Source organism: Bombus pyrosoma, linkage group LG9 (genome assembly GCF_014825855.1).
Source record: "Bombus pyrosoma isolate SC7728 linkage group LG9, ASM1482585v1, whole genome shotgun sequence".
In the NCBI taxonomy this organism is placed as follows: Eukaryota; Metazoa; Arthropoda; class Insecta; order Hymenoptera; family Apidae; genus Bombus; species Bombus pyrosoma.
This window is the reverse complement of record NC_057778.1, coordinates 9,493,505-9,510,797: the sequence shown is the minus strand read 5'-3', so window position 1 is coordinate 9,510,797 and position 17,293 is coordinate 9,493,505. Positions and strand designations below refer to the sequence as shown.

Below are 17,293 nucleotides of genomic sequence, written 5' to 3'. Positions count from 1 at the left end.
CTAGCCTCTTTAAAATTTAATACGCACGATATTGAGCAAGAATGTGTATCAAGTATCCATAAGGAAATATAGCGCAGCCTGTTTTCTACCTTTCCACTTTTTTGAATGTTTAGTCTTCAATTCTGCTTTGAAATATAATTGCATTTGATTTCAATATTTCGCCTAATACACATAATTTTTAAATAGTAAAATGGACAGGTTGAAACAGGTCACCCTGTATACATGGGAATAATAATACTACGTCTCAAAATATCTTTTAATGCTGCTAAATGAGTGCTATAACACTATCTGTCAAGGTTTGACATGAGCAAGTACGGATACTACACACAAATCTGGGTAATTAAAGTACATATACACGAATCAGCTCTATCATTTAGGAGCTGCACGCGTTTATGTAAGTCGCGTGTACAGCCAAAATTTACCTCCAACAGTAGAAGGCAACAGTGTTTCATATCTTACTGATAACCAGGATGATTTCTCTGAAAGTATTTTCTTTTTTTTCCGACCAGCAAAGAAGCGTGAACAAATGATATAATATGTATGATGACATAACGAAGCAATGACAAAAGGATGGCAGCAATATAATCCAACAATGATATACAATAAATCATGTGTATCTACGCATATATATAATAATAACAATACATTATACTAGAGCGAACGAAAGAAATGTTTCATGAAAAAGCAATGAAAAATGCTGATAAAAAGCGCCTGTGAACTGAGCTTTGTTTGGTGACATGATTAAAATGATTGTGTTTCATATTCTCTTCCTCTTGTTTTTTCCCGAATGAGACAAAATTTGACTCATACATTTCGTATATTCGGTTTTCATGTCTGGAAATGTTTTGTCGCTAAAGTACAGCTGCTCGCTTAGGGATGACAATCATCCATCGCAATTCGTTGATCCGCTGACGTTACACTTTGTGAAATTAAAACTATCCTTTGCTGAAATACGATATTTTTCATTTTTTAATTTGCGTTCTAGTTTGTCATTTAGTCTTCTATAATCCATACACGTTTATATCCAAGTGATATTTATCGACTTTACTAAATTATATTATTTATAAAATTCTAGAACCTTCAAATAGAATAACTTCAGAATTTACTAATGCCGGAACATGTAACTTGGCAAATCTTTTTAGCACTCAATTATGCATAGCTTCGCTAGATTCTATAGATAGAGAATAGCATTTTTCACAGAATCAATAGTGTTTGCAAAAAGTAAAGTAAAAATTAACGCTCCCTTTTTATGTCAAATTTTTACTTCACTTCAAATTGCTATCGTATCAGTCTCAAAATTAATAAATGCTATCATTCGAAAGAATATACACTGCATCTCATAACTATAAGACCAACCTAAGATTTTCAATTTTTATACAGGTACAACGCCAAATCTAATTAGAAGCATACAAAAGCAAACAGAAGTTATAAAAATTATAAAAGAAGAACTTATAGAAATTATTGTTACAGTTTCATTTTATTTTACCTTAAATTCAATTCTTTATAGTAAAATATTCTGTTACACTGGTTCTATAGTTAGTCCCCATTTTTAGTGGACATACCGTACAAAAATTGAAAACTTTGGGTGGTTTTATAATTATGGAGCGCAGTATATATGTATAACGAATAACGAGTTATGACTGTAATTAGCGACTTGAACGTTATCTAAGGAACTTTTTACGGTCACGCATATGAAACACAGTTAAGCACCGCACGAACAGGTTCTCCTTTTTGTAGAGAACTTCGATTATAATATATATCATTCCGCATTCACAATTGGAAGAACATTCCTCTTGTACTTTTTCAGATATGCTAATTAAATGTAACCAAAAAAAAGAAAAAAAAAAGGTGTAACAGAAGGACAGAGAAAAGAAAATTGGTAAACGATGATCAATGAAAATCGTGCAGTAGTACGACGGTAAAAATGATCTAATGATTATTTATGCGACTCACCGCAATCTCTCTAAATGTTGTTCCAATTGTGTACTGTTTTCTTACAGTTCATTGGTTTCACACTTTCTACTTTTTGGCTTTTCTAAAATATGATAAATGCAAAATGTGATCGAATGAAATGGAAAAATGTCTGCCAGCGTTAAACGTATACCGTGAGATGGTAATGACACGGGAAAACCTCGAATCTTTAGAACAATCGTGAATAATTCATCGGTCCGAGGTGATCACCTTGCCACTCGTATAACGATGATCAATGATATTTTGAAAATGAAGCAAAATATTTGTAAAATACCTACATTTTGGAATACGCTTTTTAACTGGAACTTTTAACCGGAGTTTTACTTAGCTCTCAGAAATGTAGAGATGACGAGAAGCTAGCGAAAAATGAAGATTACTGAATGATTAATGCAAGAGAAAGGAAAAAACATTAAAAAGTCCATAGTTAAACATACACACCCTGTAAATATGCTCCAATACGAGCAATTAACGATGCTTACTAACAATGATTCGCGTTAAAAATTGACACAGCACTCGTAATGGACTCGTAAAGGCAAAAGAAAGTGATTTGACAATCATCAGCATGAAGAACAGATGGCACGGAAGATGGCATGAATAACGAGAAGTTTTTATAAAATTTTTAATCTATTTAAGAAGAAACGACGATTAGAGAAACGAAAATAATAGATTTGAACAACGAAGCGTTTAGCTAAAGATATTTCGTTTCCTATCGAATTCCATCAATCTCGTAGTCTTTTTATCTCTTTTTTTTTTACTTTACGTGATATGTTGGCGTTACGTATCTTCGCACGCGGTCATCCGGTCGCCTTTTTGCCGAATTTTTTTTCGGATACTTCTAACGAGAGACTCACTTTTTCTTGAGAGTGAAGAAACTACGCCGCTTGGTCTCGGCTTGTGTAGGCGCGGGTAGAGTGTGCGCCCTAGACGTACCCGCACCTGATGTACCCTGTGCTGCTTGGTTCAACACGGTAACCCAGTCGTTCATTTCAGCATCGTCTTTAGCCTGGAATAGGAAGTCTGATCCGCTTTGTGACCTAAAAGATATGAAGTTTTAATCGATACTTCTCTATCGTATTTATATTAAATTGTACGTTTATGATCACAGAAAGAGGAGAGCAGGATTTTCAACTTTTTCAAGCAAAATATGTATTTATCATATTATGTAATTTCTATGAGTATATTGGCAATTATGTCTAATTAAATCACAAAGTTGCGGACCCCATGGCAAAAGATTTTGTAAAATCTCCTTAATCGTTAATACAAATTCTTAACGTGAGGCCAAACAACAACCAAATATTGTTCTCCTTTCCACTCTCTGTCATATTGGGACTACAAACAGAACTCACTTTACTCGGAAGACATGTTTCTTCTTAGTGTAATCGCTCGCCACAGTAATAGTCGCTCCTCTAATGTCCAGAGGAGACTCTCCCTTGTACGGTTGATCAGGCGCTGCCTTGTATGATTTTTGGTCGGTATATACAAACAAACTCTGTCCACGAACGACCATGTACACTTTGTGCCAGGACCGATTAGACGCCTTCTTCGTTGTGCTCTCCCATTCGTGCTTTCGTTGCAACACGCCCTCGAATTCATCATCGGTGGGACTTCGTTGTTCTGTAAAATTGGATTCATTTTAAGGTCAAACTGACAAACGATAGGAGATAAAAATAACTATACTACTTGGCGAATAGTATGCGAAGAGTTAAAGAGAAAAGAACGTAATCTACGTTACAACATCCAGTTTCCTTTCGAACGTGTAACACAACTGCAAACACAATTATACATTCATTGGGTGGAATCCATTTCAAGTAGGAAGACCTGAACAGTTAATCGGATAGACGTTATAAAACAATGCCGGAATGCAATCGAGATACCCAAACATGTACACGCATTCACCGTACAGCACCAATCGTAAACTTGATTCTGATCACGTACGATTAGAAGGATGCATACATTATTAATGTTTCCATAGCCCAGATTCCTAATGTTTCATTCAACATCCCTCGTACACGTATTCCAGGCACACGTACACAATTCAGGAAATTAAGGAAACGCTTGCTGCGATCATCAATGAGGCTGGAATGGCAAAATGTTTAATAGTTGTTCGACGATATGAAAGTTTATCTTCCAGAGGCTCGTATCGCTACCTAAATAAAATGTTAATTAACTTATTAATATATTTCGATCGATTATCAACTAGTGTTAATTCCATTAAGTTTACTTTGCTGTGATCGAACGTTTATTAAATTCATATCACTCTCAAGCGAACTTAAAGAGATATTAACGAGCTATTATCGTAATTAAAATGGTGGGTAGGCATAACGGTAGCAGAAAAACTCCAGTGTGCACGATGTTTGAATAGAATTGCTTACCGGAAATGCTGCGCTCATCGTCACTCACGCCACTTCGATCTAAACTCGGCGACTTGGCGGACTTTCTCCAGCGGAAACTCCTGAACGGCGACTTGCTGCGACTACGTTCCTTACGTCTTAAAGTACCAGACTCGGAACCGCTTCCACCTTTCGGAGCTTTTAACACGACACACGTAACACACGCCACGTTATTAACTACTTACATCGAGTCACATCGACAGCCTAGTTTTATTTTAGAATTGTGGTCGAAGGAAAGTAAGGGACGGGAATGTTTGTTAAATTCGCATCGTTTTGCTGCACATGCAACGCATGCTCATGCGAGATTCACTTTATCCGGCAAGATACAAATCCTGGCAAAGATATGATCCGTTTTTAAAATTTAAATCCATCGAACCTTTTTTCAAACATGATTTTTGTTATTATTATAATCAGAAAAAGAATCAGAAAATATGCAAAGTACAATCGACCAGTTTACGATAACAAGAACGAGCTTCCAATACTTAAATTGTATTTACTGCAAAATGATGGCGATATTATTAGAATGTTGATCGATTGTGAATTTATAACACGTTCGAAAAGGCTGTTTTATCTCTGATTGATTTTTGTTGGTTTGTTTAAATTATTTGTTACTTGTTAAATTGTTTGTTCTCTGCTTTGCCAGATTTGCTAACTGCTGAACAATTTATTAAACAGGTAGGTGTTATTACTACTGAAGTAAAAAAAGATGATGATGATTTTCAATCAGAGAAATGAATCAAAGTCGACACGGGAAAGATATGATAATATTCGTTGTTGATACGTAATTCGCGATTGATTTGCTAACGTATCTGATTCGCAATGTTTCATGAAACCTTATCATATTTTTCCCTTGTAATATTAATTTGTAATTAATAATCTATTATGAAAGACATAGCTCTAGAATTCTACAATTTTTCTATTTCCCTATATCTTCCGTATATTACAAAGCTATTGTATAAAGATGTTATTGCTACGGAAATCTAGCGCTTAGAACAGGCTTTAACGTATTGCTTGAAAATCCTAAATCAATAACGACAGTTAATATACTGTACAAATGGCTCGTTCCCTCTTCACAACGTTATTTTTAATAAGTTTTAACGTCGCATCAATCGAACGTATGTGGTTGTTGGCGACGATGAAGAAGAGTAAAAATACCGTGAGGATTAGATTTTGTTGTGGAACATGGTGTTTTTCAGAAGGAGGGAAGAAACTTTCGAAATTTGTTTACCGTGACATTGACATTTTTATAGAGAAAATCTGCCAACTTTTGTTTTCGCTCTTGCAAACGATATTTGCCAATATTCGCGTTTATATAGAAAGAAATATCGATTTCATACGGCTATTAATTTCACTATAACGTACCATGATGACGACTTTCGACCCGTTTCTTGGAGGCAAAATAGAACAGAGCGACTTGTGTTGCGGCGAACAACCGCAAAAGCCGCGTGAACCAGAAGTACACGTGGTACCAGCGCTGTCTACTACAGCACCAGCCTGGTCAGGCATCGCGATAATTGACTTAGAAATGAAAGAAATATGCCTGAAAGATTACAAGGGAAAATATCTGATATTGCTCTTTTATCCCTACGATTTCACTTTTATCTGCCCTACGGAAATCATACAATTCAATGATCGTGTTGAAGAATTCAATAAATTAGGTATACGCTGCTCATCCCTTATTTTCTTTCCTTTACTTTCCTCTTTTAATTTCGAAATTAAAAATACAAATTAATTATACATTCATAAATTAAATATATTACTCTGTTCGTTATCTTTTATATCTCTCTACTTCGTACAATTATTATATAATATGAAGAAATTCAAATATTCAATTTCGCTGGAAATGACAAACAGGCTGCGAGGTAATTGCCATTTCTACGGATTCTCCGTACGCACATCTAGCATGGATCATTACACCCCGGAAGCAAGGTGGTCTGGGTGAAATGAAAATGCCCTTTCTATCCGATAAGAATCAGAATATATCGAGAACGTACGGAGTACTGAATGAAAAAGAAGGAATATGCCTTAAGGGACTGTTCGTCATCGATAGAAACCAATTGATTCGGCATATCGCGATCAGTGAGATTTCCATGTCTCGTTCTGTCGACGAGACTCTGAGGATCTTGGAGGCGTGTGAATTCATCGACGAATTTGGAGGTGTCTGTCCTGCGGGTCCAAGAGAGAAATTAAACGATACAAGCGACAAGCTAAACTATTTTAGCACATAATCGTTAGATCACCAACGTATATGCAAATTCGTATCTTCGTGAACGCCACTGAAGAAGCAGAGCTTTTCCAATTTTAATCTTATTCAGAGGGAGAGCGCTTCTTTTACGACAAAAAATTTGTTCGCTTCTATTAGAGATTCTCTATGTTTTGTACTTCTTTTTTTAATATTGGAATTAATTATTTCAATGCGATAAAATTCTGGAAAAGAATTCTGCGAGTATTATTAGACGACCTATTTGATCTTTGGATTATAATTTTTAGTATGATATATTTTATAAGTTTTTTGTGAATGAAAAATAAAGAAGACATTGATCCTTAAAATGGACTTACTTGTTGGACTAGACAGACCTTGCGAAGGTTTCAAGGGGGTGGTGGCAGGTGGTGTTGCTTCTCCTCGCATGGATAGACGTGCAGGTTTCTGAGCATGCACTATATACCATCACACCAATTATAACATGCTATACTTTGGAATAATATTATACTGAGAGTGAAGGTATCACTCTATGAAAGCAAAACATCTAAAACGACCAACTAAACAATGGATTTTTGAAATTACTTGTTAAAATAAGCAAAGAACACTCCGAGAGATATAATGAATGATTGTTAAGCACTGTGGAATGAAACACAGATGAAATAAGGATTTTAGATTACGATAGATCAACAATAAACAGACAAGCTGCTCTAAAAGCATCTGCTATTGCATAGGAAAGATGTTAGATACACATACAAACATACTTCAAAGTTCAAGTTATATTTGAATACTAACTTTCATATAAGTCACTGTGTGTGCTTACCTTTCAAATAAAGATTAAATTTTGTTGTATACTATTAATCGAGAGAAAGAACATAATTTACGTAATTTGTACCCACCACTTTTATTTGGAAAATTATTATATTAACTCGTGTATGATCAGAATCTATATAATCGAACGATAAATATTGAATATTTCTATATAATTCATGCAAAATTCAATTTTAATTGAAAAATATTCGTGATGTCAGTTGAAATATTATTAATAATTTTTTTAAAAATACTCGTGTGTCTCAGGTAGAATAACTCCATCACCTGCTAAAAATAGTTAATAAAAGCAAGTAAAGGTTCGTAGCTGCGATTATAGCGAGAAACGGTAGTAATTTGCCTACGAATATGCTGAAAGACAGAACATGTGAAATTTATGAGAATGACCTGAATTGTGTAAAAATCAAATTAAAGTTTCAGAAGCTAGTTTTTATGCTTCTGCAAAGAGTAAAAGGTTTACATTATTTCTTACAAAACATAATTGCACAATTCGGGCAAATATTTCCGTGGAAAGAAACTAAAGAAAATCTGCTGTAAAACGCTGCCAGATGATTTGATTTTATGCTCCATCACCAGCTTAAAGGATCGATATAGCGGGATCTATATATAAAGTGCAATTCAATCATCAAATATCAGAGCCTCGTTTATAGACCAACTACAGATACGTAGTTACTACTGCTGAACAAACAATCAGCAACATATAATTGCACGACATTCTCGAAAAACTAGATCGTCTTCTATAAAAAAAAGGCACTGGTATTTAATAGAGTGTTGTCATTAAGAAACGATAATAAAATTAGTAAAAGATATACTGTATCATAACATACAATGATATTTCCCTATATTCTGAAAAATATTTTTATTTCTTTGCAACTTTTCGTTAGCCACAATGAAAGAAATCGAGTGATGTAAAAATGAATTGTGCAAAGAAATGAAGTAGAAAATACGATAAATAAATTAGCAGATGTGTAATGCATTAAATGGTCATTAAAATGGTACAAACACAATACGTTATATGACGTTGATCATATAATAGATACACATGTATATATATATATATATAGTCACATAAAAGGTAAAAAAAAAAAACAATCTGTTTGAAATAATCATTTGGAAATAAAGACAAAATTTCTAACGAAAAAATGACGATATTTGTTTCATCAGGACACTCACCTTCCTTGGGCTTGTCTTGAGGTTGTGGTGTACGTGTAGAAGCCTTGCGATGTGCCACTGCGATTTGTGCATTCCGTGCCGCATTTTAAGGTGCGTTATAGGATAGAATCGATAATTGGGATTCATTGGATTTCCATTTGGAACGGAGTCACAATGGCGATAATAGGTTGGAAAGAGAAAAAGGCAAAAATAAACGTGCTGTTAGCAATTTCATGCTTATCCAAACAAACCAGTTTGTAAAACCAGTCGCCTGAGAGTTAAGTGTACAAAATACGTGGAAAGCAAAATCGGACGATACATATTGTATTAGTATAACAATAAAAAAAAAAGAAAAGAAAAAAAACGTTTCTATTCATTCTTTATAGTCGAATCGAGCGCTCAACGATCATCAATCCCGCATTATCGTTGTTTTTGCAAGACATTAGATTGAGATATTTACTGATAATATCGTTTTAAGGCATCTAAAGAAAATGTTATCTTTCTTAGGTATCTTAATCGGTTTTTTGAATAGATTATTGCTATTCGTATTCTCTAATGCACTGGAAAGTGAACATTACAATGCAACGTATACGACACTCTTATCAAACTGTCTTTAGATAAAAAGATATTATGCAGTACATGTGTTATTATCTTACCATGTGATTCGTCTTCTCCGGCGGGACGTTCTCCAGTTGGTACACCTTCTGCTTCGGCTCTGTTATAAAAAAATTATTATACTCTGTTATACCTTATATTCCTTAATATTATTTCCCAGTTACCATTACAATATTTTATTCATTTTATATTATAATTTTTTTATTATATCTTAGATCCAGTGCTACATATAATTTTATTACTGGCTAATTGTAAGTATTTTTCATTTTACTAGCTAAATACGAAGCAAAACATATGATGAAAATTATTAAAATTTAATGGTACCTTTCACTCGGTGGTTCGTCTGGACTAGTTACTGGTGTTGCTTTAGCTAATCGAGCTGCCTCGGCTGCTGCGGCCTCCTCCTTCTTGCGTCTTTCTTCTTCCTCTCGTTCTTGTTCTCTCCTCTTCATTTCTTTCAACTCAAACTGTAGCACGTACAAATATTTTCATTGAATAAATTGTACAAATCAATATTTCTCATTCATAAAAAAAACACTAACCGTAGTGAGTCGATGCAAGGCACTAAACCTCTCTTCCTGAGCAGCTGCCGATTTTTCAAACGCTTCGTGCTTCTTAATCAGATTCTCCACTTCATCGATCGTGTGCTGTAACAATTACATTTATTATATCGTTAATTTTTATCAAATATTATTAACACCGTTAAAGAATTGTGTTAGAAATTAATTTAACATTACTTACGCCAAGTTCTTGACTCATAAGGTATGGTTCTTGGGCGACTAGCCATGCTTCAGCAACCGCCGCGTCTCTTGCGAATTGATAGACCTCCAAAACTACAATAATACGCGGATATCGTTAATAAGGTAACCATATCATTTCTGACACGATAAATAGACTGCGGATATTTATGTAAATTCGTATTTTTATGAACACTACTAAAAAATGTATTTCACCTACTTATAATCTTCTATTCTTTCTGAAATATTTTAAAGATCTTTTGTACTTTGAAATTTCCTATAAATGCATGAAAATCCACAATAAATTATAATAGTTCAATCAAAATATCTATATATTTACTCAGTTGTAGATTCTCCCAACGTTCCTCCCATCTATGCAGCAACGCGTTTCTGTGATCAGTTAAAGCTGCCAATTTCTCCTTAATCTGGCTACTAGCATAGTGGTTCCTGGCTAACAAGTCTTTCCCAAGATTGATACACGCCATCAGATTGTCCTCCCTAGCATCTATTTCGGCTTTCAAACTTTGATGATTGTTCATTAGTAACTCCACTCCAGCAACGTCGCGAGGTTTCTCCGAAGTGTTCATCTGACGAACTACATCGTCCATCCAAATCATCAGAGTCCTAACCATGTTGAAGAATCGGAACAGATCACCGGTATCCTCCAGTTTCGTTCTTCTACCATCGCAAAGCGATTGAAGATTGTTCCAAGCAGCAACTACCTCTCCTTCACGATTAGTGATCTCTCTAGCCTTGTCTCCGCAATAACTAGCCTGTAACGTAGCAGATTCCTCTTGGATCTGCGACACCTGGCTCTGCAACGTGGATAAATCCTGCATAAAGTTGGCGTGCTTCCTCTGCAGAGCTGAGACTGAGCCAGCGTCGCGACCTAATTCGTCAGACATAGCGTTCTGTTTCTCCAAGATTCTTCCAAGCACGTCTTTGCAATCGTGGAAGAACTTGTGCAGTTCTTTACTAGCTTCCAGCATTTGCGTACGAGTCTCGATTAATTCTAGCAGATCTTGCCAGACTTCGTTCAAACCATCCTCCCATTCTGCAATAGTAGCAGCATCGGAGTGACCACTTGCCATTAGAGAATCTGCAATTCCATTCACCGCCGCCACTCTTTCCGAACCTATCGCCTCGGTATCTCGAGCAAACTCTTTGAACCTCTCCCAAAGGAGCGTCACATGATCGTAATCCTGACCCAATTCGTGGCTTCCAGCCACCAATTCTCTTTCTGCGATCCACTGCTCAAGATCGTCCACTTCTCTGTTCAGCATGAACAACTGAAGAGCGTCGTCTAATTTAGCTCGACGTTCACCAGCAAGATCTTTCAAACCAGCGTACAGTTTGTCTACTTGTGATTGTTTCACAGCAATCTGGTCAACAAGAGGATGTTGATCGTTAATGAGCTGCCTGGCGGTTTCTCCAAGCTGCCGGATGGTCTCTGCATAATCTTCCATGGCATGCTCCAAAGATTCGTGTTTCTTCATCAAGTTCTGGGCTGAAATTTCGTCCTTGCCACGGTCTTCTACCATCATATACAATTCTTGCTCGCTCATCCAAGATTCCGCTTCTGTCGCGTCAAAGAAGTACTGCTGTGCCTTTTCGTTCTGCAAGAGATGCTTGTTCCTGTCGTCTACAGCATGCTTCAACTCCTTCCATTTCTCGGTTAACTCGGGTATCAATTTCTGGAACTCAGGACTATCCTCGTGGCCCTCGTCTATAAGTTTCTGTCCATTGTTGCAGACCAGATTGATTCTAGGTTCATGGTTCTCTATCTCAGTACGCAGAGACTGGTTCTTCTTCTTAAGCATGTGCACGTTGAACAATGAATTTCCATACTCCGTACTGGTAGCCTGAGGCATCTTCTCGGCGATCCAGAGCTTCTCGTCTTCCACGTCGCGCCTGAATTGGAAAGCTTCCTTCTTCTTCTCTAACTGACGTTGACGATCGATTAATGGTGCCTTCAGTTGGGCGAATCTCTGAGCCACCTTCTCCTTCTTGCATTTGATCTCCTCCATCTTGTCGTCAGGCACCGTACGTTGCAAGTGTTCAGCCTGTTTGTCCAACTCGGTAACCTGTCTGGCTTTCACAGCCATCTGAGTTTCGATCATTTGTTGCTTCTGCATCAAGATATTCACCGATGCCAAATCAGAACCAGTATCCGTGCTTTCAATCTGTTTCTCCAGTTCGTTCATCCAAGAATCAATATCGTCGCAAGTCTGATGAATAAGGACTTCACGATTGGCGTCGAACAGGCGTTCACCTTTGTCATGAGTAGTGGTCTCAAGTTCCTCGAACTGGTCAGCCAATTCTGCCACTTTAGGCTTGATGATCTCAGCTAGATCAGGCTTCTGTTGAATCAATTCTTCAGCAGCCTGTTGTAATTGCTGCAAACGATCCTTATTACTCGCGATTTCAGCCTCAAACGCCTGGTGCCTTGTCCACTTGCTATGCACCGTCTTGGCACTTCTATAGGTTTCATCTTGAGCGGTGATATGCTTCTCCTGAACCCATTCTCCCAATTCTTCGCAATCCTGTAAGAACATCTGCAACTGTAACTGATCCTTGAGTTTCTCCATATACTGATTCGCCTTCTCTCGGTTTATTCGACGACGCTCGTTAATGCTCTCTGCCTTCTTCTTGACTTTGTCCGCCGCGAAGTGGCCCTCGTCGACAAGTCGTCCGGCAAACTGCACCACGGAGTTGATTTTCTCGTCGTTCGCGTCCATCGTGTTCATGAACGCCTCGTGACGTTTGATCATGTGCTCCGCTTGTTCGAAGTTCGCCGGCGTTTCATCCTTAGCGAGAATGTGCTCTTGCTGGGACAAAAGCACTTCTGCCTGTCGTGCGTCGCGATCGAAGATTTGCAGATTAAGAGAATTAGACAGTAAGATCTTTCTATTGACCCACATCTGGCGTAAATCTTCCCAGCCCATCTTCAGGGCGTTTAATCTCTCCCTAAGGAACATGTACTGTGTATCACCATCACCAGCTTCACTGGTCAATCTTTCGCCGTACTCCATCATCTTCTGGTAGTCATCGGTATAATTATCAATCTCTTCCTTAATATTCTGGTGCTGTGTCAAGAGTTTCTCAGCATCAGCCAAGGTAGTTGGAGTATCTTCACTGGCCACATCAGTTTGTGTCCTGCGTAACCAAGCCTGGAAGTGATCCAAATCTCTGAGGAATCTGTGAAGATCACCTGCTTCTTCCAATTTTGCATCACGTTCCTTCAACATCTGTGTCAACTGCTCCCAAATAGTGTGTATCTGATCAATCCTTCCCTTAATCACCTCAGGATCTTCCAGATTCTGTTGTTGGATATTCTGAGCCTCCATTTCCAAGGCGTCCAATTTAGCCTGGATGGCTGCCAAGTCGCGCTCCATTCCACTTAGTCGACGTTGCAAGGTCATGACTCCAGTCAGATCCATTTCTAAACTGTCTGTTTGTTGAAGGATACGTTTCTTATCCTCGATCCAAGATACTGTTTCGCGGCATTCAATGTGGAAGGTCTGTACGCCATGAGCAGAGTTCAATTCGTCACGTTTGTTCTCTGCTTTCTCGCGGAGCTCGGCCCATTTCTGGTTCAACTCGTTCTGACGTGCAACAATCTGCTCAGAATTGGGATGTTCAACGTGCAATAATTGTCTTGCGAGTTGATTGACCACAGCAACTCGCGAAGCGTTGGCATACATTTCCTTTTCGAAACCATTGTATCTGTGCTTCATAATCTCAACGTCTTCGATATCCTTCGCTGGTACCATAGTCTCCAACATCCTATTCTTCTCACCGATCCATTGCTCCACTCCGTCTGACTCGCTGAACAATTTGTACAACGATAATGCATCCAACAATCTCTGTTTGCGAAGCTTGGCGAGTTCCATAAGTTCCTTGTATCTGGAGTCTATGGAGTCCAGTCTTTCCAGCACCTCCGGTGACTTAGCATCCTGCTCACCAAGAGACGATGCCTGCTGACGAAGCTGATCGATAGTTGTAGCGTAGTTCTTGAGTTCATCTGTCACATCTTTGTGTTTCTTCAACAACGATTGGACATTGGCTTCGTCTCTGCCAACGTCTTCTGATGAGACGAGTCGTAATGTATCCAGCATCCAAATATCAATGTCATCGGCATCTGCAAACAGTTGATGATAGTCTACAGCCTCCTCCAAGCGCTTCCTTCTGAAAGCGGCCAAATCCAGGAGATGATTCCACATTCCCAGAATTTCTTGGAGCCTCTCCTGGATCCTATCAGAACCAAAGTGTTTCTGACGAACCAGTTCATCTCCAACAGCAGCCACAGACATCAATTGCGGTTCATGAGACTGGATTTCATTCTCCAGTGCTTTGTGTTTGGACAACAGCAGATTTATAGTCGTCAAATCGTGACCAATGTCTCCAGTCGATACGATCTGTTCCTTCTCCTTTATCCAATTCTCCTCGTCGGCCATGTCCCAATAGAACTGCCACAATTTACGAGACTCTTCCAATCTGGCTCTGCGTTCAACTGCCAGGCGTACTAATTCAGCGTACGCGTCTTCGAGCTGTTGTACGCGTTCAACAATGATGGTTGGATCACAAGGTCGATAACCTTCTCCGTGTTCTAAGAATCTCTGGCTCTGTTGAACGACAGCTTTCACTCTTTCGCCCAACACGTTGATATCAGCTTCTACCAGAGAATGTTTCTGCAAAAGATCCTCGACGCCCATCAAGTGCTTTCCATAATCGTCGGTCAACAGGCGCATTTTTATTTCTTCCATACTGTCTAGAATGTACAGCATCTCTTGGAAGTTCTGTTGGAGCTGCAAGGACAACTCTAATCTCATCCTTCTAGCACGAAGCAATTCGAGAAGATAATTCCACAATCTAAGAACATTGTCTTTCCGAGCATTAATACGTTCGATATCGTGATAATTCTCAGCTTCCAATTCCTGTGAAACAGCCATAACAGCTTGAACTCGTTCTTCATACGCAAAGATGTCTGTCTCGATGGCCTCGTGCTTCTTGGCTGCAGCTTCCACAGCAGCTAAATCGAAACCGAAATTATCCTGAGAAACCAAACGTTGATTCTCGGACAACCAGGTCTCTCTCATGCTAGCCTTTCGGTTGAATCTCGCTGCTAGTTGTTCCAATTTCTCCTGACGAATCAATTCTTCACGCAGAGCCAATTCACGCTCGTGTTCCGCCTTTTCTAGCCTCTCCCACGCTTTGTTAATGTCCGAGATCATCTTACCCTCTTTAGGCGTATACGGTTTTTGATTATTGGCTCGCATCTTCGACTGTAAAGTGAACAGCAGCACCTCCAGATTGCCTTTCTCGACAAACTTCGGAGGTTTCTCTACAGTACGATAATTAGAGAATTGGGAGAGCTGAGATTGCACTCCTACTAAAGAGTTAGCAAACCGACGATCACCTAAAGCCTCTATGGTGCCTTCTATCCATCTCAATAGGTCACTGGTTAAACTTTCGTACTCGTGTATCATACGGTCATTCTCCATGGCAATACCAACCACTTTGCCTATTCTTTTACCTTGCACGGTCTCCTGTTTCATCTTTGAAAAGTAATGATAATACGTGACTACATAAGTGATGATTGATTTTTCGTCAGGATGATCGACGAATATGTCTTCAGCATCTAAAAGTTTCGTCAGACCAAGCTTGTCTTCGGCTACATTGAACGCGTTGTTTAAATTATAGATAGCATTTGATTTGGAAAGTTTGTCGAACTGGATCAAATCCGGACGGTGTTTATGGATGATGGCGTTGAAGGCCAAACCATCGCGCCAGGATGTAGTGAAATTTCGTACATTTACATTGTGATATCCAGCAGTTTTCATTTGACACCAAAGCAGTAGAGCGTCTTTCGCTGATTTCGTTTCTTGATTGTCCGTTTCTTCGATGGTAATGTCTTGAATTTGGAATCGCAGAATGATGGTCCAGATGAGACCAAGACTCAAACGAGGATTTCCATCGACTATGTCGTGAGATCCCATATTTTCTAGATGCACTCGTTGCTCCCGAAGGAATTGCAACGCTTTATCGACGTTTTCTAGACAATGGATTCGCATTTTTCCTTTCGTAGGTCGTGGTAAACGTTCTCCGGAGAGAATCTCGAGAAGCTTGATGAGCATTTTGCCATCTCGAAGATCGACGTATAGATCGCCGATTCGGCATGAACACCGAACCAGGTGGGAATTGACCCATTTTTGGAAAGTCTTCTTTTGTACCAATTCACGTTCACCTGGTTTAAGAAACACGAAAATAGAAAATTGAGTAAATATTGTAACAAAATTTTAACTACAGAATTGATTAAAAAATGGACGTAAGTATAGAAACTTTATTAAACTGCAATGTTTTAAAATCACTTTTCTATTCCTACCTCTCAGATCGTCCACAACTGTATCGTAGTTCATTTTCAAATAAATTCAGGCTATCTATCTCACGATATCTGTTGCGATATTTATTTTTCTATACATTCTTATAATACCCTCAAGTGCTCACTCAATGATTTTAGATTCACCGGAAGGCTACTACTAAACATTTTCTACGATAGCCACACACTTTAAAGTGTGCACTTATCAACCCAGTATCTATATCAAAGGATGTGGCAAAGCTAGCTTTGACGTTTTAATTTCTCAAATAATTAACGATACATCATCGTGTAAACCATCAACGATCTACTAAAATTTATTCGTATACAAAGTATGCCTCTTATGGCCATTTACAAATTCCATCTTACAAGTTACGTATATATACACGAATTTACGAAATAAAGCTGCTATGCACCAACCGTACTTTTCGATCACATTCGCGTTTTTTAAAAATTCATGAATGACAATACTCCATACTACAACAATTGGAAACCATTTATCAAACGGAAACATTTCGTTTTTGTTAACGAATATAAAGATAACGAGTATGGAAAAGAGGACGTACCAGCTAATGCTTTGATGCGTGAACGTTCAAAAAGTCTCGAACTCGAGTTTCCCCCGTCGTATTCGTACTCATCGACAATCTCTTGTTGTAGCGTGGGGTCCCAACCCCCGCGCACCACCGAGATGTCGGTCGTCATTTTGTCAATCGGACCAACAACTCACTTCTTTCTTACCCTTCGAAAGGGTGCTCCTGGAACAGAATACCATCACGTTACGATCAACCATCAGGATCGATCTTTATACGTAAGGAATTTTCATATTCGAACAAAATTTTCTCGCATTTTCTTCTTTCTTTTTTTTTCTGTTTAATTTTAGAAATCGATGAGATCAAACAAACGTGGTAATTAAATGTTTTATCATTAAATAAAACTATTAAATAAAAAGTAATTACGACAACTCTACAATATCGTATTTGTTATATCATTTACGTACTAATTGATTACACAGGTCCAAGTATAT

At 38.2% G+C, this 17,293-nt stretch overlaps 2 protein-coding genes across 9 annotated transcripts in view; one reads left to right on the top strand and one right to left on the bottom strand.

Moving 5' to 3' along the window:
- Window positions 1-17,293, bottom strand: part of LOC122570509 (spectrin beta chain) — a 38,661-nt gene that overhangs the window by 2,815 nt on the left and 18,553 nt on the right. Inside the window, exons 2-12 of one of the 8 annotated variants that reach the window (XM_043732902.1) lie at window positions 16,836-17,024; window positions 10,234-16,140; window positions 9,898-9,989; window positions 9,699-9,803; window positions 9,481-9,623; window positions 9,198-9,256; window positions 8,563-8,619; window positions 6,921-7,019; window positions 4,344-4,499; window positions 3,318-3,585; window positions 2,823-3,005 (exon numbers count right to left, since the gene is read on the bottom strand). In XM_043732902.1, the coding sequence (XP_043588837.1) occupies window positions 2,823-3,005; window positions 3,318-3,585; window positions 4,344-4,499; window positions 6,921-7,019; window positions 8,563-8,619; window positions 9,198-9,256; window positions 9,481-9,623; window positions 9,699-9,803; window positions 9,898-9,989; window positions 10,234-16,140; window positions 16,836-16,971 (7,205 nt within the window). In that variant the 5' untranslated portion in view covers window positions 16,972-17,024. Of the gene's footprint in view, window positions 1-2,822; window positions 3,006-3,317; window positions 3,586-4,343; window positions 4,500-6,920; window positions 7,020-8,562; window positions 8,620-9,197; window positions 9,257-9,480; window positions 9,624-9,698; window positions 9,804-9,897; window positions 9,990-10,233; window positions 16,141-16,278; window positions 16,402-16,835; window positions 17,025-17,293 lie in introns of those variants that run through there. The other 7 variants (XM_043732907.1, XM_043732901.1, XM_043732906.1 and 4 more) reach the window with 7 other exon arrangements.
- LOC122570516 (peroxiredoxin-2-like) lies at window positions 4,506-6,913 on the top strand. The gene is made up of 2 exons (XM_043732918.1): window positions 4,506-6,019; window positions 6,216-6,913. The coding sequence occupies exons 1-2, from the start codon at window positions 5,725-5,727 to the stop codon at window positions 6,587-6,589; spliced, it is 669 nt and encodes a 222-aa protein (XP_043588853.1). The 5' UTR covers window positions 4,506-5,724; the 3' UTR covers window positions 6,590-6,913.

What these genes read in the sequence shown, in the direction of transcription:
- LOC122570516 (XM_043732918.1), top strand. Translation starts at nt 5,725, where the DNA reads ATGATGACGACTTTCGACCCGTTTCTTGGAGGCAAAATAGAACAGAGC. An exon ending in TGAAGAATTCAATAAATTAG is followed by an intron (nt 6,020 to 6,215) that starts GTATACGCTGCT and finishes AATGACAAACAG; the next exon opens with GCTGCGAGGTAATTGCCATT.